General features: G+C 41.1%; 1 protein-coding gene across 4 annotated transcripts in view; it reads right to left on the bottom strand.

The window, feature by feature from the left end:
• Positions 1–8,127: 8,127 nt before the first annotated feature.
• Positions 8,128–27,398, bottom strand: part of ST6GALNAC5 (ST6 N-acetylgalactosaminide alpha-2,6-sialyltransferase 5) — a 113,796-nt gene continuing 94,525 nt past the window's right edge. For 3 of the 4 annotated variants that reach the window (XM_030953486.1, XM_030953484.1, XM_030953485.1), the window contains exons 3-5: positions 19,933–20,342; positions 15,088–15,195; positions 8,128–8,497 (exon numbers count right to left, since the gene is read on the bottom strand). In XM_030953486.1, the coding sequence (XP_030809346.1) occupies positions 8,266–8,497; positions 15,088–15,195; positions 19,933–20,342 (750 nt within the window). In that variant the 3' untranslated portion in view covers positions 8,128–8,265. The remainder of the gene's footprint in view (positions 8,498–15,087; positions 15,196–19,932; positions 20,343–27,398) is intronic. The other variant, XM_030953487.1, reaches the window with a different exon arrangement.

Below are 27,398 nucleotides of genomic sequence, written 5' to 3'. Positions count from 1 at the left end.
TTTTCTCCTGAAAGCTGGTATCTGTTATTGATTACAGAAAAGCAAATGCAGTCTGGGTCTAATTCTCTTGCTGAGTGCCTGCACACTGAGCCCATTTCAGTCTTGTTTCAGAGTCAGGGATTTTTATTCTCAGCTACCACATCCACGGAAGTAAATGGAATTTGTGGTCCAGTCTGCTCTCAGAGGGGCATCATTGCATGCTGGAGCAGGGCTGAGTTGCAATAAATCAGTGATTTGCAAAGGGGCCAAGGCCAGGTTCAGCTGTGAATTTATCCTGGGTGGAGAGGATTTGTGCAGTGATAAGGACAGAGAGGTCTTGCACTGTAGTCCTGTGAGAGGGACTGGAAGACCAGCTGAGGCAGGGCAGAAGTCGGCAATCTGGCAATCCTGTCAGCATGTCACTAAGGGGTTTTTCCATGTTACAGAACCACTGCTTTCTCTTCTCTGATGGATTCTGAGAAGGAAAGAATAAAAAGGAAGTTTCTGATCTGAAAGCTTCCCTAATTATCCTTTCAGTATAGCTGAGGAAGTGAGATGCTGCTACTTTCTGGTAAATAGTGAAGATTTCATCCATCTTTGTATTGTGAAGTCAAAAGCTTTTATGTGGTCAGGATTATTTGGACTTGATAAACCAGATGAAGTGGAAGGCAATCCACAAAGTGAGAATGGTGCATTTCAGAGAGTCTGTGGTATCTGGAGAGAAGACAGCCTCTGTTTATGGTGCAGTGTGCGACGAGGGTGGGGACAAGAAAGATCAGTGTCCTCATGTACAGATCTTCAGCTCTGTTACAGAGCTCTGTGTGACCTGGTAGAATTTTATCATGCTTCCAGACTAATTAACCTTTGGATTGAGACAAGCATAAGATATTTCACCCAAGAGACTAATTTATCCATAAAGTTATGAACTGCAGAAAAAAGCAGTGTATATAATGAAAGTGTCTTCTCAACCATGTGAAGATCAAATTCAGGCTGCAGCCAAGAGGAAAGTTGGGGCTCAGTACCAATAGTTGTCCTGCAGAAGTTTCTGCTCAGTATTCCACAAATGAATCACACATGCCACAAAAATTCTTTTTAACTATCACTTCAGCACTTCTGTACCATAATGAGTGTAATAGTTTTTTGCATTTCTTAAGTGGTGAAAGGCGAATTAAAAAAACTGGAGAAAGTTTCTCATAGAAGATTATATGACTTGAATTTATTTCTGCTTTCCCTCTTTCTGTGAACTTTTAAAAATAAAAAGCTTTCAGGAAATGTATCTTGAAAGTGTCTGTGTTTTGTAATGAAAACTTGCATAGGCTGCATAACATAGTCTGAAATAAGCATTTCTTAGAACTCATTTCATTTGCAAGTTAAGACTGAGTTACTTTTTCTCTCCTAATGAGGATTTCTGCCTGATTTAGTGATTAAATTGATAATATATAATGTTTCCATTCAATGATGTATATCTATTAATGTTTGATTGTGCCATGTTTTCTTCCCCATGCAGATTATAGATTTAACTTTTTTGCCTTTCTTTCTTTTCAGGTCTATGTGAGAATAACACCGAAGCCTTGGCCAGTACTGAGCTGGTTTGGTTGCTTTGGCCAACAGGCTTAATAGATATGCAAATTGTACTTGCCTAAATTATTTTGGTGATGTTGTTTATAACAATCCCTTGAACAAAACAAGCCCCACAAGAAGCAAACTGTTTGGACAGTGTAACAGCATTTTTCACATTGCTGTTGACATGGCTTTGGTGACAGCTCAGCAGAGACCAGGCCACCAGGCTGTGGTTTATTTAGGAGATTCATGGCATGTCATACCAGTCCCTGTGACAAAACTGATTAATCTGGAATAGCAAACAGATTTCCTTTCTTGGTGTGACTTACTGGAATAATGCTTTTATATTAAATATCTGACTAGGCCCACTGGCTCTGCATGCTGTTGAGTATTTGAGGCTCAGTCCTTGATATCCAGCCTCAATATAATGGTACTTATTTCCTTTGTTAAGTGCTTTGACATTTACTAGCAAAGAGTGTCACTAAAAATTAGATCATGTTTGATTTTCATTAAGTTACTTTTTCTGTACTAGTTTTCCTGTTCAGGTTAAGTTTGTAGCTGAAAATATTGTGGCTCAAATTGTGATGATTTTAGGGTCCCCTTACCTCCCTTGGTCTTTATAATGCACATGGAATGGCAGATAGGATCTCTGGGGTCATCAGTGTATCATTGCAATGTATATTTATATTTTGTGCAGTTCCTTTACATGCCCTTTTCTGGAGTGGTCCCTGTATTTATATTTTTTTATATCTATAGAAGGCTTTCTACACTTGCTGTTGTTGCTGATTTCTTCAGTCTGCTCCTTCTCTGCAGCATCATTTGCAGTGGAGGGATGAGGAAGAGCTTTTCAGTGTTTCATGTAATACACATCTACACATGTACAGCCAGTAAAAAAATAATAATGGTGTTGTGGGGATGTTCCAATTTTCTCCAACACAAATGGGCAGTCCCTCTGAATATCAGTAACCACTTTCAGTTTTGGCCTTGTGTGCAGCCAGGATGCAATGGGGAAGCATATCCTCATAGGCTATAAATCTGTTCACTTCTTTTGCCCTTGTGTTAAAATATAAACCTAATCTAAGATCTTCCCTTAAACAAAGCCACACCAAATGGTTCCCTTCAGAATTTCCTTTGTTTTGCTATGAACAGACACTTACCATGCTCTATGTTTGGATCATAATAGGCTCCAACTGACCTGACAGCCAAAGTTAACTCAGCAAAGTCCTAAAACTTTATACCTTGCCACATATGAATTACTCCATTTATCTTCCCTGTACTTCAGGAAGCAGCCAGTGTCCTAAAAGTTACTCATGTCATCTTAACACCTGTCTGGGTTGTATAAAGAAACTGGCAGATTTAAATAGCACTAGAGATGTCCTAAAGAAGACAAACCTGTTCTCAGAAATAAAATTACTAAGATGACTTTCTGTGTCTGCTAAAAAGGGTGCAGTCTTGCTCTCCATCTGCGCTGGATGCTTTGGCATTGCTGTCAGTAAAATGAGAATTTAGTTCCTATGTTCGATCTCCCATGGAGAGTATGGCAAGGCTGGAACTGGGCTTTAGTGTACAAGGTGATGTGCACTGGATACATTTTTGCATATTTTTTATCTATCTATTTATTTAAATGCAGTCTAGCTCCTGTGCCCTGCATCTAGGAATGGCCTATGGTAGCTACCACGGAAATAGCACAGAAAAATAGAGGAGAATATATTGTGACATTTTTCCTGTGGAAGTCTGCTTGTACCCTTAAGATGATGCTGTATCCTCTTAGCCTTATTTTCCTATGTTCAGAAAGATTCCATAGGGTGAGGATTTTTCTTTTTTTTTTTCTGTGTTTACTGTAACTTCTTTGGAAGTCTTTTGCAAACCTAGTTGTCGAATTCCAAGTTGATCCATCACTTGGATCTCTTTGTCCCCTTGCTTCAGGGAACCTTGAAGAACACTGAACAGATTTGCAAGGCAGGGGTTTGCTTACAAAAGCTGCATTACATCCTAGCCAGTCTGTCTTCTTTATGACTCCTGATTTTGTTCTCACAGGTTTCCATCTGTTTGTCTGGATTGCTGGGGTTGTCTGTAATTTTCCTGTCTGTTTTGTTTTCCTGACAACTCCTGGTCAGAGCACTCCATAGCAGATAGGGACACTGTGATCTCTGTGCAGCTTCTCTGGTGTGGCCTGGCCTTCAATGCCAGGCAGGACAAAGGGAGTGTCCCCTCCTCCTGGCAGTGCAGTGCAGCCCTGTGCTCTCCACTGGCCCCCTGGAGGGGGCTCAGCACCCAGGGGATTCTGGTTCAGGGCCTGGTTCCACTCTGCCTTTGCCCTGGAGTCTCTTCCACAGCTGGCCCAGGTGAAATCTCCAGCTTTGCTTCTGCTGTGACGCTGAATCTCCACCCACATGGTGGTCAAAGGGTATCATTTGACATTTCATGTTTTGGTGTAATTTTCAGTATGAAAAACATTTAACAGTCTAGTGGTTTTAAGGGTATTTAACATAAGCAGTGCCATTTGACACTGATTTTATAAAAGAGTCTTTGAATTTTATATTGTTCTGCTTCAGCACAGAGAAATTTCACACCACCTTAGACATTTGCCCTTTCCTATTTCCTAGAGTTTTTTAAAAGAATATTTCCTAGTTTTTTATTAAACAACATTGTCCTTAATTTTTTTTTCTTACAAAATTGTATGTTTTTTATATGCAAGATGTGTCTTTGCAGCAGGCAGCTGGAAGTTCAAAGGGCTCAGTATGAACTGGTAGTCCAGGGAAGACAGAAGTATTGGTACCTCTAAGGTTTCTGTACTTCCTTTTGTTTTGCCGTACCTTTTGCTGCCTTACAAGTACTCTTTGTTCAACTGGTTTTTTTTTTAACCTCTAAGCTATGTTTTAAATTGAATTAGAAATTGTGTCTCCTTGCATCAGATTAAATAATTAACTTTCATTACAGAAATTATTATCAGCATTTTTTGAAGAGTTTTTGTGGCACTTATGTTCAGCTTACAGAATACTACAAAGAAATCTGTGCATGACAGCCACTGCTATTGAGCCAGGACATTCCTCTCTGTCAGCTCCAGCCTGAGTTTGATCTTCATATTCCAGGGGAATAAATCTAGATGGCACAAGGCACATTTCACTCCTTACTGTTTAGATTCCCCTCACCCCATTGCCCAGTGCTTTTCCAGCTATTTTTATCTTACTGTTACCTTGCAGCCTTAGAGGTATTTTGGGTAAAAATCACTTAGTTTCCTTTGAAATCTGCCTGGAAAATGCAGCAGGGAAGCAGCTCCAGAAGGATTTTATTAGTTTCCTGCCCTGTGTGAATGCACATGGCAGTACCACTGTGTGTTCTGCTGGATGGAACCAGGATTGCCAGTCAGCAGCCCCCAATCTCTCCCAAATCTTGTTCCAAGGCTGTAACTTGGTCTTAATTTCTTAACCTCAGTTTCCTTATGAAGAATAAAGTCTTAACTTTGTGAGGTCTGTAGCACTTTGGGTGGAAGGTTTCTCCATGTACGTCACAGTTTTGCTTTGTACCATGGTGCTGTCAGCATTGAGCCAACAGAACACAAAGCAGCTGTGGTAATTTTTGTTCTTGGTTGCAGAGATGTTTTATCATTCTCAATTCCAGTTGCACATATCATGGTGTAAGAGCTACAGTTCTTCAAGATGAAAAATACCTCCTGACAAAGGCAAGTGTAAAAGCCTAAAGGTATGTAAGGAGTTCAGAACTAAACTAACATAGATCTTGGAATTGCTGCTATCTGTAAACACTGTTTTGCAACAGCTTTTAATATGTGAAATGATGCGCTGCAGATCATGAATCAATCAAATTATAGTGAAGAGTGTGAGATGACAGCGTAAAGCAGAGAATGGCAGCCAATGCCTAGTTTGTACTACTTATCCCTAGGCTGACAGAATTTTCTGTCATAAATCTGTTTGGTTTATAACTAGGCCATAAAACCTTACATCAGGCTGAAATGCAGCAGGATTCTGTAGTTCAAAAATTTTGCATTTATAAATACATCAGTGATTTGTTAATTAAAATTGCAGTGCTTTAACAGTTATTTTCATTTCTTCTGCATTCTTATAACTTGTGCTTTTTGGACTCAATTTATGTTCCTTGTAAATCTGTGTGATCTATTTAAAACTTGCTGTCTCCTTGGCTTCATCAAATTCCTTTTTATATATACAGGTGTGACTTAGAAAATACTCCTTCGTAATTTTTGTAATTAGATGGGGGACCTTGCTGAAACTTCACAGGAGGTTGATGAGACTAAAGTGAGTTTGGGTTTGTTTTGTTTAAAATATGTGTATGAGGGTAGAAAGAACACAGAGCTATTAACAGAAACTGAACAAGGAATGAGTTACAATGCTTAGCTTGGCTCTCTTAGGAGATTTAGTGTCCTTACAGTTTATTCCATGTTTCTTCATATTGTTAATGCTTCCCCATATCTACTTGACACTGAGCAGTATTGGAGACAGTCTGGCAATGCTCTGTGTTTCTACAGAATACTAGAAGTAGACCAGTGTACTCTAAATTATCTGATTTTAACAATAACATAGCTAAACATATAGCATACACATTCTGCAGCCATTGACTGATGGAAAAACTAAGAGCTCTAGTTTAAAATGAAAAGATGCTTTTTATTATTGTATCAGTAATAAAACAGGGACAGAAGCATCAGAGGACCTACTGTGATCTGTACCATGTCTTGCAGTCACATTAGAAACAATCTGTAAATCAGTTTGACAGGTTTCATCAATTGGGGCAATATATGCTGCATACACACCCAGTACACATGTTGAAAGGGATGTTCAAACTGCCATTAGTTCAAAACCCATTCTGTTTTTTATAGAATGCTGTGAAATCAAGTGGAAGGAATAAAACACCATCAGTGAAAGAAGGAGAGGTAAACACCAGCTGTCAAGAGAAAGGTAACATGCACTTGGCATTCAGTTTTTAAGCTGAGTGGTGTGTACCAGGAAGAACACCAAAATAAAGCTTTTAAGGCAAAATACATTATAGATTCTTACTTTTTGATAGTGGGCAGGACTGCAGCAGGACAGTGGCTCTTGGAGACTTGCGCTTCAGGTTCAGGCAGTGTTACAGAGGTGACACCAGTTGGCCCCTGCAGGACAGTTCACTTTGTCCCCAGAGAATCAGGGTATCTGTGGGGCAGCTGCAGCTATTGCTATCCAGTTTTGGAAAGAGGAAGACCGTGGGGTTATAAGGGGGTTTAAATGAGAGTGTTTGGTCCAGTTCTGTGTCTCGCCTCTGAGGTTCACCTTCTTGGATTTAGGTGTTTAAAGGTAGTATCTTTGTTCTAGCTTTTGCACTTGTCTAATGAGAGACACCTTTCATCACCTGAGATATGTTTCATGCAATAGTTACTGATTACTTCAAAAAAATTTGAGATTTGATATTTGTGAAGCAAAAGGAAAAGTAATACTGTAACTGAAATCTTCTTTATTCACAAGCCACATGTAACCCAGTAATTCCCACTGTGAGGTTCCATACACAGCATGAGCATTGTCCTTCCCCTTTGTCTTGCAGGGACTCACCATGCACATACAGGGACTTCATGGAAAAAAAAAGCAGAGTTTAACTTTGCTCCTCTCAGGAGGACAATTTTGTACTCATGGAACACTTTTCACATCCCAGCTTCAGTGTGATCCAGAATCTCTGAGATCAGTGATGATCCTGGGAGAGTGGAAAGCAGAGATTTTTGCAGGTGCAGTGCTGTGATCTCTCTGGCTCCTATGACTGGTATTGTAATACTGGTAGTTTACCTTCTTCATTCCAGAAATTTGGTCACATTGTGCTGAGCAGCTGTGGCCTGGTTCGTAGTCTGTTGCCTCAGGAGGGTTGGCAGCCTCTTGCAGGAGTACAAGAGGCAAAATAGAACACAACCCCTCCAGCCTTAGCTTGTCTTCGCTGAGAAGCTGCTGCCATGGCCAGTGAGGGGTTTGGTTTTTTGTGGATAAATTTTGTTTGCCCTCCTTCCTCCCACCCCTATTTAAAAAACAGCAGCTCGATAGCACAGCAGCAAATGCACATTAATATCAAACAGAATTTTCACTACCATTTTCGTATTAACATAAGATGTTAGAATGTAAAGTGAGCTGGATCTGCACATGGGACCACTCTTGCTGTTAAAGGCTTTAGGCTGGAACAGAGCCCAAAATTCTTAGAAGAAATCCAACATTTCTTGATCAAATATTAATTACATGCCATATAGAATTATATATTTCAAACAAGTTTTATAAATAAAAAGCTAGGCCTTTCAAACCATCAGCAATATTAATTTTGGATTTAAAAGATTATGAAAGATAACCACATAACTGTGAATTAGAAAAATACTGGCCTAGGTTGCATAAAAACCTCCATTAAATAAATACGGAAAGTTTTCACTATGAAAATTCAGTGGCATCGTACTTAAAAAAGCCATAATGAGTTAACAGTCCCTTAATGACACTCAGGTTGTGTTTCACGAATCACAAACACACACAGGACGTCAGATGGCCCCAAAAGGTGACAGACTGGGTTCATACAGTTTAACAGCAAGTACTGGGGGTGTGTGCTGCTCCTCCATGCCGTTCCTGCCTGCTGCTGCGGGTGCCAGCTGCACACCCTGGGACCCTTCTCCTCAGGCTGCTGTGCTGGCCCAAAGCCCCAGAGGCTGCTGCTGCGGGAGGTGCCGTGGCTGGGTTTGTGTGTCCGTGTGTCCGTGCCTCAGGCCAGCGGGCTGGCCTCGGGCTGGGCTCCAGGGAGCGGCTGTGGCTCCCAGTCGGGCTGGAAGAAGTGGATGTCGAATGTCCGAGCCCAGTTCTCGAAGACGCGCTTCTCGGTGAGGAAGCGGTGGTGGCTGCCCTTGCGGCCCCGCTCGTGGGAAATGTACATTGTGCACTCGTCTGGGCCCAGAGGCTCGTAGTAGTGATAAGGTACTGAAAGATGATTAGGATCCCTGTGGAAAAAAGAAAATAGATGGAAGCCCAAGATGTTCTTTCTTGTTGATTGAAAAGATGCTATCTTTAATGAACTGATGGGCTCAAATCCATTTTTTCTCCCAGTTAAACTATGTAGCTGTTTTTTCTTGCATATCTAATACATCAGAATGGGGCAAAGGTGTTTTCTTTGCTTTTTCTTTTGCTCTCCTTTAATCCTCTTCCTCTCAGCTAAATGAAGGACAGCAGTAGCTCAGAAACAAGGGAGAGTGCTGCAGGGCTGTGTTACTACTACGAAATTTGAAGTAAACTGCTTAAAAGAGATTTAAATCTAGATTGTGATTTGTTAAAGGTCTCACAGAGGTATTTCCTGAACTGGGAAGAAAGAGAAGATGACAGACGGAGGTGGTTATCTGTGTCACGTCAGCTCAGCTGAGCGTTCCCAGCATGCTGCGCGAGGTTCTGAGAGCACAGCTTCAGCGAGCGTCTGCACGCCAGGTCAGTGCTACAGGCTGCTGGTGCTGGCATTTTAATCAAACATCTGATGCACGAATGAGTTCTTTATTTTACAACAGCAGCTTTCATGTATCTAAGCTAAAAATTAAACCAGTTCACACATAGTATCCATCTGACCTTGTGAACCCATTCACATTTCCCAGTGGGAGATGAGTGACTCGTGGTGACACACTGGATATGCCAAACACCAATTAGATACTTAGGATAAAGTTCATTTTAGCAGTTCTGACCTCAGTGTTTCCATGTAACATTCTGTAAATGGCACATCTGCATTATAATAAGCCAGAGCAATTCATTCTCCTTTTGTTTTAATCTCTACCTGTACCCATGATGGCTTTTTACTTAGGGCACAGGCATTTTGCACTGACAGGAACTCACTCTCTCTGTGTCATAAATACTAAGAGAGCAAGCTGTCCCAGACAGAATTACCCAATTGTATTCCTCTCTCCCTGATTGCTACCAGCTGTTTTGCTGGGGCAGAAAATTTTCCAATATCAGCATTTAGTGAAGCCTTGGAGCTGCTCTGTGTTATAGTCTGAGCTGAACAGGACCCCAGCACAGAGCAAGAAATCTGATACAGACTCAGGGCTGTCAGCTCTAATATACAGTTGATTATTTTCATTTTGAAGAGCTAATATTTAAGGTCACTTTCAATTGAATGCATCCACAATCTGTCAGTAGTCTGTGCTGGTCATTATTTTTACTGTGTAATTCTGTCACCTACGCAATTTTCTAATTTTTCTTATTTTGCCATTATCCATATTGTATATGCAGAGTAATGTATGATATTGCTGCTGCTTTCCATTTGTGCCTCAGATTAACGTTTTAATTCGATCAGTCTGCCTTCCTTGTAACACAACATGGTGATCAATCTTACAAGACCAGAACAACAATAAAATTACATTTCTAGAATAAGATGGATTCTAAACTTATTAAATATATTCTCACTGGAATACATAAGAGTGAAACAAAATCCTTCATCACCTCACCTACAGAAAATGTATTTGTAATCTAAAGCTGCCCTTCATGTAGAAATTTATTATTTCTAAACTACAACTATTAGAACTCAATCTTAAATTAATTTTTCACTTTTTTGATACATTGGACCTCTTATTGTTGCTTAAATGAATAATTTGTATGGTTACTATAAATCTAATAGGATACATTGTCATGTGATGTGTTTTTGTTAAGAACTACTAAACAAATAGGCCTCTGCCTCTCATTCAGACTGCTCCTCCTTCTTGCACTAAAGCTGGATTTTATTCTTAGGTCCTCAACCTGAATTGCTTGGTATAAATTTACTGCTTTAAAGTCAGGATTAGTAAAGTTGACATCATATGTCCAACAGACTTGGGAAAAATGCAGCCCCAGTTAACGGGCAAAGTGACCTCTCATGCTGCAGGTCCCTCCAGGCAAGGTGGTTTTGAAGCCAGGGATTCCACATTGCACACCAGTGTGTCCTAAGTGGATGTCCTTAGCTCCTGGCAGGCTGTACCAGGTCACTGCATCCTGTGCACCATGCCACCAGGAACAACCTGGTGCACAGGGCCGGGCAGGTGAGTGAGGCAGGAGCTCAGTGCAGGCAGCCTGTGGGGCTCAGGCCTTGTGTGCAGCTCTGCTGGCTGAGCTGGGGCTGAGATCAGGGCAGGAATGGGGGCTGCTGGCTACAGACCTCTCTAGGACTATTCTGCAGCTGACTGAGGTTTTAAAGCTGAATTCCAAAAGCTGTCTTTTAGATTTGGAACTCTGAGGGGAATTTACATAATAGAGGACCTTCTCATTTTATGGGAGTTCTGGATTCCCCCAGATTGCATGCTGGTAAGCTTTGGATTTGAATTCTGGCTTGAGTACACCATAACCCAAATTAACTGTGCCGTGTTATCTTCTAACTCTGCAATTAGCTTGTGTCATCAGCAAATGAAATGCATGAGTAATTTCTATAAGGAAATTGCTTGCCACCTCATTTATTAACATTAAAACAGATGCTGTTTTATCACTGACTGATACTGGACATTAATCAGTATTTTGTCAGACTCTGCATGCATATTAATAGCACAGCTGGGAGGAATCTCTGGAAGTTCCTCTCTAAGATATCCTGTGCTTCCTGCCAGCACAGCACCCGTGGAAGTGCCTGTACCCCTCTCAGTCAGCTACTGTTTGCCACTTGAGTGCACATTTTCCCACATATGGTATCCACCTACAGCAAAAGCTGGAGGTACAACACAAAAGAAAAAAGGAAGGGAAACCAGGCCACCCCATACCACATTCTGGTCAGCCTCTTTCCTTAGAAATGAAGAGCCATACTAAATCAACCCTCTAAAACTATAGGTACTGACACACTTAGTAAAATAATTCATATTTTGATGTGTGAGTAAAGTGTCATTTATATGTTGAGTGATGAGCAAGGTGGTGTGCCAGGACCATGAAGATTTCTAGATAATCTTTTGCCTTCTATTCCCAGGATCTCCTTTCCCTGACCTCCATAATTAGTCCTGTCTTCCAAACCATGTATGCATTTTGTTATTAAGCTAATGAGATGAGACATATGGACCAAAGAGCAGGAGTAGCTCACATACAGCTTACAGCTTCTCATAAGCTCCAGGAAATGTAACCAGCAACAACTGCTGCTTTGCATTTGATTTAAAAGAACTGAAAGTGGAGAGAGAGAGAGAGGTAAGAAAACACTAAAGTATTTCAAATACCAATTTTCAGGTGAATTATCGTGAAAAATGACCTGGCAGTCAAATGAGGATTCTTACAGGAAAATTATCTGGTTCAATAACTGGAACGAAAATTATTCATATTAGTTAAAATAAGGCTCAGAATTAAGTTTGAAGTTTCTGGGAGTTCCATAAGGCCCATGAAGAGGAGAAGAGTTAAAGAGGGTTCATCTCACTAACCTCCTGAGTTTTCCTTATGTACAGGAGTACCCTGAGACCTGCAGGGAACCAGCCTTTCTGTCCCTGCTGTCCATAATGCCACAGACGGGGCTGGAATTCTTACAAACTCACTAAGGCTTGTTTTGTCCTTCCCAGCCCAGCTGCTGAGCACCCACAAAGGGAAGCAGCAGCCCTGCAGTGCCTTCAGGAACTGTTGTGGTATCTGGGCACCACTTGCAGGCTGCTGCTGAAGGGAGGCAAGAGGAGAATCCAGCATGTCCCAGTTGAGGAGTGAGTGCTGTGCATGCAGGGCTGCCAAAGGGAGTTCTGAGAGGGAAGTGCTTCCCATCTGGAAAGGCTTGGACTGGATCCCTGGGCACTGGAAAAAATACAGCAAGATGGCTTGTCTGTCTTGGGACAAAAGAGTGAGGGGTGTGCACACTGCAACATTCAGAAATGTTTGCAATGTGCATGGAAGCACAAGCTTTCATCTTATTACAGAATGCACAAGACAGCATGAGAGCAATATCAAGCCATCAACCCTTACTACAGCATAAATCTGTAGCAAGCAAAGGGGCTTGAAATAACTTATAGCTGTGCTGTAAAGTACTAGAAATTTATAATAATTAGGATACCAAGTCCAGTTCGGCTATGAAACTCAGTGTCCAGTGAAAGTAAATAGAAATGAATCTAAAACACCTTGTTGCAAGTAATAGGGACAAATCTTTTAGTCTCTGCTCCAGACTCCTTCACTAACTATTTTTCCTGCACGCGTGCAAAGCAATCTGGTTAATGATCTTAAGCTAATAATTTGTAGCAGAATCAACAGCATGAGATTCTTGGTACCTTTGAGGTGTCCTTCACGTTACAAATGTGACACTAATTTAGTTCCATGACAGTGATCACCACACTCATTACTTATTCCACAAATTAATACTTAAAAATGAATGGGTATCTATCTGCTGAAGTTATAAATTTGGTGATACTAATTCTGAACAGAAATAAGATTTCTTGGTGGTTTTTTTCAATCTTAATGATTAGTTGCACAGCAAGTAGGATACCCACACACACACATTTCAGTTGTTTTGTTGGGACTTTTTGTTTTGATTTTTTTTATTTTAATAGTAGATTCTTATTCTGCCTGACTGAAAACCAGGAAATATGGCTTACAATTACAGAATATTTCTTTCTGCTATTCTGTTCTGTTGTCTTATATCTTTGAAAGAAAGCACTGGTTTAACTTCTCGGTGAAGAGCCAGCTAAGAAAGTTAACTATATTTATGGCAAGAAACTCCTTTCACAGATCTTCATGGACAGCTTCTTCCAGGCATGGCAACTAGAGTTTTCCCCTTCATCCCCTGGGGGATCAAGCTGAAGTAGACATTTCATATTACTTTGATTAAGAAATGACCTTTTCCCTTTTTACAACCAGGTGTGTGTACCTTTACGTTAAGAGTTTTTTATGCAGGCTGTAAGAACAATTACATCTTTCACTGACAGGACTGCTCTACAGCCTTTCTTGTGTTATAATTTAAGTCCACTTGATTTCAGTGTATTGATTCTATGAAAGCTTTTCATATGCTCTCAGTGACATTTTTAGTTTCTCTCAAAACAGTTTGTTTGGGTTTAGCTGGCTTTTACAAATATGTATCTAAACTATTCTGACTTTGTCTGAAAAGTCAGGATTACATATTATTTTGCAGTAAAATGCTGTCTTCTGTATTTTTAGATAATCAGTTTAAGAATTATTTCCATGTGCCATGGGAATACAGCCACTTCTGGAGTAAGACAGAAAGCCACTTACAGAAACTGAAGTAGTATGTGTTGGCCAACTGAGATGACAGAGGAACGAGATGCTGTGCTGGGGAAGGTAGTTGTTGTCTGGCATATCTGATCTAGTTTGCAATTTTCCTTGGAGAATTCATGATGAAGTCTGGCAGTACATCACAGCATTTATCATCAGTATTTTGTTATAATTTGTAGAAATTCTCACAAAGTGGAGTTTAGTGTTGACATTTTATGTTGTGATTTCTTCAGGGATTTCTACAATGTGCCCAAGACAAATGCAGATTCCTGAACAATCCTTGTAAGTGCTCAGAGGAAAGTCAAAGCAGTCCCATTCTTGGAGACTGACCCAGCACTGCAGCCTTGCCCTCCCTGCCCCTGAAAGGCATCTGGAATTACCCAATGAACCAGACTTGAGACAGATCATGACATTTGCAATGGAAAATTGAAGCAAGTACTTCTTGGTGAGAGGGGTTTGTGAGCAGGTGATGAAATGCTGCACTGAGGCCTCGTTCCAGACTGGCTCCAGCTCTTCCTGGGTTACCCAGCAGGACAAATGGGATCAGCACCAGCTGTGGGCAGGAACCACTCAGTGCTGGGCTACTGCTGGGTGGGCAGGTGAGACATGTCAGCATCAAGATTGCTGATGTAACGCAAATTTGTCTGTGTTCATACTGGTATCTTGTGGCTAATGTAATTTTGGTCTAGCACTGGAAGTTCTGAAGCCTCTCCCTGTGTCACTGATCCACAGTGGGAAAAGCTTAACCACGAGCTGCAGTCTGGGTCCTGAGCATGGCTGGAGGCAGAAGGGAGCTGGAAAAGGGCACAGGCTGTTTTTTGTACAGCAGCTTCCAGTGGCACAGTTGTGCTGCCTCTGCCTCCTGTGACCTGCCCCTGCCACGCCCAAAACAGGATCACAGGACTGATTCTCTGGGGCCAAATTCACGGGACAGGTTTCCTGGGCACCATTTAGGAAGCTGCAGGAATGGCATTCATGTGACAGAGGTACAATAATGTTAATTTGAGTTGCACAGAAAGTTCAATTTAGAAACTAGTCACTGAGAAAACACTGTTCCTCTATTAATTTGGGGGGAACTCAAAAAACAAATTAAAAGTAATGTTTTCCCGTACTTCTTTCTTCAGATTAATTTCATGCCAATTATTGCATTACTTTTAGCTGATAAATATTCAGAGACTAAAAGAAAGCAACAAGATGGATTAATTCTCCCACAGTACAAACAAATTTTTAAAATATTTTATATAACATAATTAAATGCTGTTTGTTGTTTTCAGAATGAGATCATGGGACATCTCATTAATTGCTTTAAGAGGACTGAAGACTTGTTTCAGAGGAAAAAGATTAAAAGATTCAGATATTTATCTGTAACATTAACTTTGTTGGTTAATAATGGTTCTAAAATAAATCCTACCTGCAGAAATCCGGTGGCACCATGCCATAAACATTTATCCTGTCACAGAGCTCTAATGCGATAGTCATTGTGAACCAGCCCGTGCTAAGCCAAGTGTTGGATATCTTCCTGAAAGCAAAAACATAATTAAGTTCTAAGCTGGCAAATAATTCTCGAGATTTATTTATTTATTTATTTATTCATTCATTCATTCTGAAGCCATTTCTCGGCATTTTCTTCATTCTTGTAAAAGGCTTTGAAAACTGGGCAACCAAGACTCCTTTGCTCATCCATCTTTTAATGATTTTTCTGGTGCCTCCTGTCAGTGGAGTAATCTGGGCAGGAACTTTCCTTGCTGTAAATAATTTTAGGCACAGCAACATTAATATTTAGCTGATCTTTTGACTTGGTTTCTAGAAGCTCCCAGCCTGGGAACTCTTCATCCTAGGAACCACCCCAGATGCCATCCCTGCCCGAGGGGAGCCTGACAATGGGAATGACAGCGCTGGCAGGGAGCCCTTAAGGCAGCACCTCTCCTGCCTTCACTGCAGGCTGGGACATGGCTTTAAAAGAAGCTCAACTGATCCCAGTATTAATTAGGCAAAGTAGGAGACACCAGCCTGTAACTACTCACTGATGTAAGGGATTTAAAAGTTGTGTTTAAATTTTGCTGTATCACAGGTTCTTATCTGCAAAGGTTCACTCAAAGGTGTCCTTTCAAATGCTATTAAAGAATAAGACAGGAATTCTCGCTAATGGCTCCTCACCCAGCTAGGAAAGTCCCACAGGAAGAAGTTGAGGCTTGTGTTATCTGCAGCCTAAAGAGTCCTCAGATCCCTGCTGACAGCCTGTCACAGTGACAGGCTCTCCCTTCATCTCCTACTAAAGCTGAGGCACCAGGGGAGCAAGTGCAGGCTCTGGGAAGGCCTGGGCACTCTACCTGAATATATTAATGTAGGACCTACATTAATCCCATTCCCCCACACCTGTATCTGTCAGATACCTGTGAAAGTCACAGCCCCCCAAAAAAGCACAGCAGAAAACATGAGGTTCTCTTCAGAGAAGTCACCAGGGAATCCCAGGACCTGGCCCAAGTTCCAAGGCCATGTTTTACAGTTTACCCAGTGATAGCAGGATGTGGAACACTCTTGGAAGCAGGGACCTGAGGCCACGAAAGCCACTGCAAGCAAGTGCCAACAATCACTAACATCTAATTCAGCTGACAGGAGCCACCACACAGCTTCCAAGCAAATGCTAAACAAGCTGGTTCCAAGTAGGTCACCTACAGGGCAGTAGGAGGAGATGTTTTGAGCACTGTCAGATTGAGGAATGCCTTGTACCAAGGTTTCCCATTTCCTCAGGGAATCAGACTACTACAAGGGGAAAAAAAAGCGGTGGTGTGTGTGCCAGCTGCTTAAAAGACACTTCCAAACATAAGGGAATTCTTTGACTAAATATGCCTGGAGGATGCTGAGGAGCCCAGGTAATTTGTCCTGTCCTTAGTGGATCACCTGGTAACTTTTAAACTCCCAAAACACACGTTTTTACTGCTCCTGACACACAGACTTTCAAGCTAAGCTAGCATTTGGAGAATGACACGTTATAAGCATCTCATTATTTCTAATTATGGGGCCTTAGTTATTTTCTGACTGTGCACTGAAGCTTGGAGGGGGTGGTGCAGTTTGTCACAATGTCAGAGCTGGGTCATAAGCTCAGTGGAGGCCTTCAGGCACAGCAAAAATATAAAACAGTGAGAATTTTTGGCTCAAAATTATTAGGAAAAAGAATGGTAGGGAAAAGCCTAAAATTTTGCTTCTCTGCCACCTGAGAGTTTCTGAGCTCTGAATCACTAGATAATTCAGGAATATGTTCAGGCTAAGAGTGCTTTGGAGCTTGCACAAGTCCACTGTTCCAGGTGCCCAACACTTACATTCCAAAACCAAGGGAGCAGTTGCAGCCAGACACGACCAAAGCTTTGCACAGGGCAGGACACCCAGCTAGGCTCTCTGCTTTATTTTCTAGGTTAGCTTTCTTTCTGCTTACACACACTTAGGCTGTCATTTAGTGTTCTCCAAAAACAGGAAAACAACTGAATATAACTAAACTGGCTTAGAAGCTGAAAATTCAAATAAAGATTCAAAAATTCCTTCAAGTACCACTCTGCCCTCTTTAAATACCATGTCTGTAGGACAGCAACACAGAAACAGGGTTACAGTGTCTTGCATTTCCTAAAAGATCTGAGCAAGAGTCCAACAAAAGAATACTATTTTTATAACTAATCAGCAGTAATGAGAGAATATGAAGAACTGTCATGTGCTTATTAGGGGAAATTATCAGATATTCTTTTATATGATGAACTAAAACACTGTGCTGATAATTCTGTAGTGCACACTAAATTACAATTAAAGGCCTTTCTGCTCCACCAGAATCTCATTTATAATCTCTTTGGAAATACTCTTCCTGCAGTTATTTAATTTATGCTGCTTTTATCTAATTACTATAATATTGGTTCTGAATCGTATTTTCTTAATGTACCCTTATTCAATTATAAAGTTATTTTCAAGTACAGTTACTTTATAATGCCAAATATATTGCTCTGCAGCCTTTGTCTTTCACCATGCTATTTAACTGGCAACGTTTTCTGAAGGTTTTTCTTAATTTCAAAATAATTTTTTCCAAAAAGCACAATCATCCAATTACCTTTCTTCTCATCATTTTCAAGATGGAAATTAATAGTCTGATTCTTGCAACCTTGCAGTCATGCTTCTCTCTCCCTCCTTTATTTTTTTGTAGGCACTAATGTCAAGAGCTCAGCAGAAATCCCATGGGGAACAGCAGCATTCTGGGCTATACAATGTTCTGCTCCTGCCCCCACAGGTACCTGAAGTTTTTCCCTTACAAATTATTTCCTATCCATGTTTCTTTTCATTTTCCCTTTCTTCTGTGCAGCTTATTCATTTATTTTCATCTCCTGTTTTAATCTTCTTAGCCCTTCAAGTATGCTGTCTGTGCCCTCTAAAGGAGTGGTTCATTCAGAGCAGAGCCTGCAGTTTATTAGAATCAACAGGGCCTGTTCCTCAGGCTGACTTTTGTTGGCATCTGAGTGCCCTTGATTCACTCTGAGAGTTCCGGGTGCCCATGACTGAGTTCACTCTAAACTTGTTACAATGTCATTAATGGCTCAAATGCCTTGAGAATATTTCAGGACGTGAGCCTGGTGCCTGTGCAGAAAAAGAAATGCTTTCATCACATTCACTACAGGCCTCTGGCTCTGGATGGGTGATGCAGAACCAGAAAGAGCAGCTTGCCTGAAATTGCACAGCATGTGTCAAAAAAAGAACAGGATCCTGGCAGTGTCAGGGAAGGAAGGGGACCCTGGCTCCCCATGGCAGAACAGAAGTTCTGAGAGTGAAGCAGGAAGGGAAGCTGTTCCTCAGAACTGGGAACAGCATGTGATCACCAAAAGCATAGTCCATAGGAAAGGAGGTGGCAGTGCGCATTCCTTGTGTCCAGGGCCTCCCCCTGGGGCTCATGGTGGCCAGGTTACAGTGCAGTTACAGCTTTGTTGACTTTCATGCCTTTGTAAATACTGAGCACACAGATAACCCTCTGCACATTTCTTGAAGGGCTCAAATGCTTAATTCACCTCTCACTTTGCTTTCCTCTGGAAAAGACAAACACATCACAACTGGCAGGCTATCTCCCCTTGTTATCCTTCCTTCTTGTTCTGGCAGAGACCTAAATACACCAGTTGGAAGATGAAGAGAAGAACCTTTAATGTTACAAAACTGACCAAGTTACTCTGTGCTCTGGTTTGAGCCCGAGTCAGCCACAAACTCAGATCACTATAACTGAACAGAGTTCTGCGAGCAAACCATGTGGGGTGTGATAAAGGCAGCAAATGCCAAGCAAACATTGCCTTCAGCTAAGAGGGTACAACAGTTTCCTCTTACACTGGTTCTGCCTTTCTCATGTAGCCCAGAAAATGAGATCTGTGCTCGAGTCCATGACAGGATCGATCCCTGTTCAAGCTTTGGTGTGAGTGTTTTGCATTTGTAAGGTAGAACATCTGACTGTGAGTTACTGCACAATAAACCTACCTCTTCATTTGTATCTAAGTGGGGACCCTGTGCCATTTTTTACAGCAGCATATTTAATAAGTAAAAAACCAGAACTTCATTAAAAATAAATGTCTTTCGTTCTGGGAAGTCTTTAGTTTGAATGCCCATTTTCAATATTATATGTGAAAATACTCAAGTACTGCAGTGGGTCACTTACTACAAATTTGATTTGAAGATCAGCCTACAAGTCTCATAAGCAGTCTCATAAAGATGTAACTATCATAATAACTTTCCATTTTCCAGTTGCAAATGTAAGATGAACTGTTCTGAAGCACCTAATGTATGACTAATGTTTATTTGTTTTACAAGAAGCTTTACAGCTGCAATGTTCCAAAAATGCTTAAATTCAATAAACAGCTATTATAATTCACTGAATGGTGGCATTTCCTCTATAAGAAAACATAACCTATCCATTCTAATTTTTCAGAGTCAGTGAAAAAAACTTTAATGTATATTACCCCAAAGTGAGATGTAAACAGTTCCTGCCTCCTTGACTCCATAAACATTACATGCAGACTCTGGTATTCTAGGCTGATGAGGCAGTGCATACAAATAATTTTGATGCGTATTTTTTACTTATGTTATCAGTGATGTTATTTGGCATGTCATGCCACATTACAACTCACGAGGCAGAGGATTTAATGGGCAGGATTGTCCCTCTGAGCAGATCTGAAATTGGTATATATAAACTGCATTATTTTACTACTCTGTGACATCCCCTAGATGTACCCATGTAAGTTCTCACCTGTCTTTTCCAGTCTCCCGTTTAAAAAGGTCATCAAACTGAAGCATCTTGTGGCGAGAAATCATATACACTTTTAACTGAGGCAGTATCTGGTTCATCAGCTGCAGGTTATTGTACACCAAGCCTTTGCCATCCCTCCTCATGTAGCTGCTCGGGCCCCAGAAGATGAACACAGCCCCGTGGCTCATGTTTAAGAGTTCGTTGCGGTTGCGGAGGATCCTCTGGATGCTGGAGTGCGCGATGACTCGCAGGCTGGTTTTGTTGCCCACGTCGTTGCCGTAGCCGCGCGTGGGCGCGTCGTTCATGCGGATCACGCACTCGCTCTCGTCGATCCTGCGGCCCTGCCGGCTCCCCAGGAGCTGCCCGGAGCTGGTGACCAGCGCGCAGCTCCTGCAGTGCATCTTCAGCGGCTGCAAAGACACACAGTCAGCTGCAGACATCTTCCCTGTCCCTACACAGCTGTGCTTTACACGTTCATGCCGTATTTCACAGCAAAAACCTCAGAGCAATGTGCAGAAATCTCTCCCTGCAGTCTGCCCCAAGTAGCTGGGGACCCGTTACCTGTCCGTGTTTGGGGGGAATACGGGGTAGATGTACAGCCCTTAGAGTTCCTCTGTGGAGCTAAGCCCATTGTGTAAATCCTCCTTTCCACTGCTGCTTCATAAACACAAGTAACAACAGCCTCTCTACTCTTCCCAACTGCTTAGGATTGTACTTCATACACTTGCTATAACAGCTATAATTACAGTATTTTTTTTTCAGGAAATAATAAATTCTAAGTCTTCGTAAGTTCATATATGAGTAGCTGTTCAACCCTGGGGTCAGGACATTTTGCTACAGGAAGAGATTGATACCCTGGCCCAATGCTTCCTTGCTATTTGCAAGTTGTGCCACAACAACTGTGGTGCTCTCGTACCTCCTTTATGGTTCAACAGTCAGAACTGGTCAGTAATGTCTGTGAGTATTCTACATGACAGTGAGTTAGTGCACTGAACTTTTGCTACCTTGTCAGGTCATGTTTGAAAGTTACTCAGTAAAATGGAATGGGAGGTGCCTGTTCAGTGAGTGCTGACCTAATGGAAGCAGAAGAGTAAAACGAGCTTTCATGAAAATGAAAATGCATGATAAATCATGTTCCTGAAGTATGCCACCACCACAGGTATCAATTATAGAGGAGTATGTCACGATCTACTGCTCAGCATGAGAACTAAAAGGTGCAAGGGTTAACAGTATTCCCAAAGTGCTCCTTTCTAACAAGAATGCAATAAACTGTGAGGTAAATCAAGACTGTTTGAGGGTGTGCCTTGGTACCCCTCCAGGAAATAGTATCTCGCACTTGGTGTGCATCTTAGTGTCTTTGAAAAACAACAAACAATGACAACAAAGCAAACAAACAACAATGCCCACCCACGCCCTGAAAAAAAACCCAAACCAGCCTAACAAAAAACAAAGACATCAGATAAACCCCTGGCACAGAGACTGAACTGCAGTTGCTTGATCATTCTGATCTACTCATATACAGGAATCCAATGACTACATCAGTCTGCAGTGAGGCACAGCTTAAAACTCTAAAGCTGAAAAGGATGTATGATGTAGGTTTGACACAATCTCAGGCCCCTGTTTGAAAATGCTTTGGCCCTGAGTACTTGATGAGAGTGTTTTACTGTAATAACTCAGTTTTTATTTTCAAGGTATTAAGTGGTTACAGTTACAATCTGAGATTCTTTTTTTCTGTGAGACTAGCTCATGAACGCTTAATGCTTTTTAATTAAAGCAAAAATAAGAAAAAGTATACAATCTGCACAGTGATTCTACCAGTAAGCCTTGTATTTCCATCTCCCCCAATAAACAAAGTCCCTTTCACATCTGTGGACTATAATCCAGAGGTAATGGTATGGGTGAAAATGTTCATGCCTTTGTAAGCCAAGGTTCCTAATGTAGTATTTACATGCATTTTCCTTTTAAGTTTCATCTGCCACTTTGATGAATTGCCTAGTGAAAGGCTCTAAGGTGAACTAGCTGCTCCACCACCATGCTTGGGAAAGCAAGACAAGGTGCTAATGAGGTTAAAGGAAATGTAGTCAGCACCAATGTTAACTCACACATGTCTGAATATCCACATAGCAAGGCATTTTCACCTAAACAATCTCTGCTGGTTTGTGGCCTACTGAGCTACAACTTCCTTGCTTCTTTTAAAAAAGCCTGCCACAGAATCCATCAATTGTACGGAAACAAGGGAGCAGAGCTGTGGAAACTTGGGGAGGGGTCTGAGGCGACCTAATGAACACTAACATCCCCCAGAACATCTGTCCCAGATCTTGTTTGAAATATGTTCCTTCTGGGAAAAAGTCTTTAGACTGGTACAGTCAGGTATTGCCCAGCCACTTCCTGAATGATGCATGGGGGCTGAGCCCTTGTAGCTGCTCTAGGCAAGTCATTTTCAGTTGCCTCACTCAGATTCCTTCAGCTGAAGTCTACAAAACTCTCACCTAAAAATTATCAGAGGAATTCACAGGGAACAGCCACAACATTCTCACACCAGCTGTTTATAATGCTTTGACAACAGTGAGAGCAAGGAGGGGGAAAATGCCATTGGCTGTAATATCATCTCACTGGGAGGCAGCAGTGGCACCAGAAATGTCATCTACTTAAGCAATAATAATGGAAGCACAAGGCAGTTCTTTGGGATTGATGACCAGCTGGAAAAAGTTGATGGCCTGAGAATAACCAGGGGCCATTAAGCCAGAAGAACATTAACTCCACAGAAAACGCTGTTACAGTAATTATTACAGTGATATTTTGGGAAAAAAAAAGGCAAAGTGAAAAGAAAGCAAACCCCATGAAATATGAGTTATATTTCAGGAGCCTTGCTTCAAAAGGGAGAGGGTGAGAGGTAGGCGAGTTTTATAGCATCCTGTTAATTACTCTGAAGTGTAACATATCATGCATGTAAAAGCTGCTGACATTGAACATACCCAATAATAAACGTAATAAGCAGCCACAGTTCATGTGTACCTGAACTCCATGGACAGCACCTCTGCGACAGGGCAGAGCACATGGCTACTGCTACAACACAGGTCAGGCACTTGGGCACCACATGAGCCAAGTACTGTCCAAAAAATTGCCCAAATCACCTCTCAGTTCCCGTCATCTCAAGACACACATGGAGAGAGGGAGAACAGAGGTTACAGTACAAGTTCAGTGTAGAGCCCCAGGAGATGGCGAATCAGCTGGTGCTTTTCAAGGAGAGATGGGCTATCCCAAGGGAATGAAGGCAGCAGGGGAACTCTGTCATAGGATAAACCCTGCAACAGCACCTTTGTTCCCCTGAGGAAGCACAGCTACAAGTATTCCCACAGGCCAAACTGACTCCTGGCAACTCCCACTCCCAGAGATTAGCCCAGAAGTGCTGCTGCTCTATCACAAATGCCTGATTTGGTTAATGAAACAAAAAACAAAGCCATGGTTGTTTCTGTATTTTCCAATTTGAGGCAATTTGCTCTGTTATTGACTTTAAAATCTACATTGTCCAATGATCGAAAAATGTTATTTTCAGACACTTTAATGCTCAAATGCTCAAGAAGAATAAATTGAAAAATGTTCTTCCTGATACAAAATAAGTTATTCTCAGATATAATTATTTTCTTTGTGATGAAATCAATTAAAATTTTTTGCTTATAGAAGTCTCTTGATTTTAAAGCCAAGATTTAGATAAGAAGACAACTCTCTCCAGTAAAATCACGGACACTGTAAAACACACTTTTTCTTATACTTAGTACTTAATGACCTACTTTCAAGACCCCTGGGTTCAAATCGCTCCATTGTCAATAGCGTAAAAATTTCTGTTCTATAAATAAAAGCCAGAGTATTTTATCTTGGCAATGATGACTTGGCCACAACAACAACAAAACCAAATCAAACCAAACAAGCAGACCCACCTCCCCACATAAACCCAAACCAAAACAACAAGAAACAACCAGCAAACAACTCAGTGCTCACTAGTGAGTTCAGCAGAAAAAGACCACCTGTCAGTTCATGAACACCTGTATTCCTCATGGATACATGTGGAAATATCAGATGACTTCAAAGTGTATTGGGAGAAAAAAGATACCATTAAAGGTTAAAGAATCTCCAAAATTGTTTTGGATGGATGATCTTTAACTAGGCACTTGAGACAAAGTGCAAAATGTTTCTCTCGCACTGCAACACCTCTATTGTCGGCCAGCTCTCTCATGCCAGAGCTGGGATTGGGGGCTACAGAGCTGCTCCTCTCTGTAGGAACCAGCCACTGAACTGCACTACTGAACCAACAGCCTCTCTGCAACAGCTCCCAAACTGACTGCACAAGTAAAAGCACTGGTACAAAGAAGACCAATGTACAGGAAAGCAAATCTGTTCCCATATTCAACTGAATTAATTCAGTTGAATTCAGTATGCTGATGGTTGAAAAAGCCCACATAACCCTGTAAGAGCCTGTCTTACTGGTTCAGGAGAAAGCAACCTTATTCCAGAGCAGCCTTGCTTTCTCTTTTTGTTACAAAACAGGTATTTCTTTGGGAGGAGTTTCATGTTACCTCAATATTTGCATTATATGTTCCTTGCCTTGTGCACACAACTTAATCAACATTTCCTACGTGATACTAATGAACCCTGAGTTCACACCATGTTCAATGCCATTTGTTACTTATGGCTTGCTCTTGATTGCAGCACCATCAGCCACCAGCAAAACCACTAAATATTTAAGGCTTTGCCAGAGATACAATATTTTGTCCTGGCAGCTTCAATTTTTTTTACTTTCTTGTAGCTTTGAGCAGCTCTTTGGTTTCTCACAAGCTGAGGGCTTGGAACCACTGCTCTACCAGGCTGGCTGCTCCTTCCCAGTGCTCCTCTCCTGAGACTTGGAGGACAATGTCCTGTCACAGCTATATCCCAAGCTCTGCAGGAGCTCCAGCCACGGCCAGCCCACTGCTGGCACGTCACAAACAGCTGAATGCTCCAGCTCTGGTGAGCCCCTGACATTCTGCACTGCCTCGACTGTAAAGCTGCTCATGCCATTATGTCATCCCCCATGACAAGCTACATGTATTGTTTCTATCAGTGTGCCTCCTTCTTTAGTATTTTCCCTATAAGACTGCAAACTCTAAGGCCAAATCTCTTTTTCTTTGAGAGATTCCCAACAACTGCCTTAAAGTAGAATAGAAACCCTGAGGCTTCACATTTGCCAAGTAACTTGTGTTCTGTAAGCCAATGCAGCAAGCTGTGGGGCTCAAGCTGTCTCATTACTGAAGCACAGCTGTGCACTTCAGAAGTGATTTCCACAATGCAAGGACCCTGGGAGACATGATCCTGTGAAAATAATGCAGGTTCCCTGATTATTTTTGGTTTGTAATATCTTGATGGAACAGTACTTTCATAATACTATGAAAGGAATAAAAAATTAAAAAGCAGACAAACAATAAACAAAAAACCAAAATAAAACAAACTAAAAAAACAAGCAAACAAAAAACCCAACAAAATAAACCCAACCACATACAAGCTGAAAGAGTTTGCTATTTTTCAAGTGCCATCTATGAAATGATGCTATCAAGCCAGTCTTCTCTGAACAGTAGAAGTCACTCAGATGCATATTGGAATATTGTAGGTAACACTTCTGTTTATAAAAAGCTGGAGTAAAAAACCCAAACTTAAACACCAAAAGCATGAGAAGAGTTTTCAAGTTCAACTTGCTGAGGTAAATGCCCTTTTAAAGTCTCTGTGTTTTGATTTTGTGGTGCCAAGTTTGAATCTAAAAGATTATTTTGCTTGGACTATGACATTTTCACATGTGTATTCATAGAGGGAGTGCACCTTGATTTCTACACTCTGCATGCCAGCTCAGACTAACCCCTCAAGTTTCATAAATTTTGATTCTTTAGCCATTATGATAGATAAGAGCATCTTATGTGGGTACAGAATGATGTCAAAGAGGGGAAAAATCCTCTGAGCAAATACATTTATAATTATTGCTGAAGTACACTTTTGCAACATTAGAGAATTTACCATGAAAACAAACTGCATTATCCACTGAACTAAAAGCACTGACTGCCTTCAAAACTATATCCCAGTGACTGATATCACACAAATAAACAGAAAGGGTTAGGAGATACCTCTTGCCCAACATTGCTAATCATTATGCAAATCCGAATAACAAGCATTTGCAGTGCAACTTTGCAATTCAAAAAAGGTCTGGCAAGTCTGCTCATAGAGATAAATGCATGTCTGTATAAAAAGATAAAAGATAAAACAATTGAATTTCTTATTACTTCTCTTTGTTTCTTGGGCTGTGGAGCTTGAATATGCAAATATTGTGGAAACATTAGCATTGTCATTTCCCATTGACTCCTCTGAGATAGTTATATAACTGGACTCTGCCTTCAGATACTGGATAAGACACTGAAATAGCCAAACTCTAGCACATGCACTCCTCACACTAGGGATCACAGCACCTTATGTTGTATTCTGCCAGGGAATTGATAATTCTTTTTTTTCCATGATACCCTACTAAGGGGCATCTGCAAAACCTGTAGGAAAAATATAATAATCCTATTTTGAAACGGTCCTTAAATCTAATTAAATTTCAGAACATGCAGCTATATTATGAAGAGGGAAAAAACCCAACAAATGCACTCCACAAAGCTTTCAGTGGAGCAATTTCCTTAGAAAAAGTCCCGTTAAGCCCATTAGTCAATGAAGAGTCTTCTGCTTGTGTGAAGTGTTTTCCGGCACATTAACTCCTTTTCAGGGACTGCCTGCTAGTCAAAGCTTCCATTAGAGTAATTAAAATATGGCTTCTCTCACTGGAAAGAAAAGGCATGAGTTTGGTTACAGGACATTGACCACCTACAGGAACTGAGCCCTTTCTAGTTACATGAAATCCACGAGCAGGAGCAGCAGCACAGATGAACAACGGGGTTACTTTTGGTATATGGGGCACATTTCTCTTCTTATTTTAGAAGCATGATTACCAGGTGCTGATGTTTTCCCCTAAGCCACCTGAAGTGAATATCAGGTGCAACCTTGCAAATTGTCAGCACATATAAAGCTAAGATTTAGAGAGTAGTTTCCATCCTGAAACCTATAAATGTGTCCCATGAGGAAGATTAGTATCAATCATAGGCTTATTGGAGAGGGAGATAGGATACAATGATAACCTGAAGCTATCAACTAGAGTAATGGTCTCAGAAGAAAAAGCAATCAGAGAAAGAAAAGAATATCCTCAGTGAAAGGCAGAACTGGAAAATCAGGCAAGAATGTATCATGTTGATGAACATGAACTGTTATACAAGAGAGAGTATCATATGAACAATACACAGGCTCTAAAGAAATGGTTATTGCCTAATGTTTATCTTAAAAGGAGTGCAAATAGACATCCATATTACATCAAACTGCTTTACTTTTGTTCTGCAGCTAAAGTACTTGCACTGTAA

Source organism: Camarhynchus parvulus, chromosome 8 (genome assembly GCF_901933205.1).
Source record: "Camarhynchus parvulus chromosome 8, STF_HiC, whole genome shotgun sequence".
Taxonomy (NCBI): Eukaryota; Metazoa; Chordata; class Aves; order Passeriformes; family Thraupidae; genus Camarhynchus; species Camarhynchus parvulus.
This window is presented reverse-complemented; position numbering and strand designations above follow the sequence as displayed.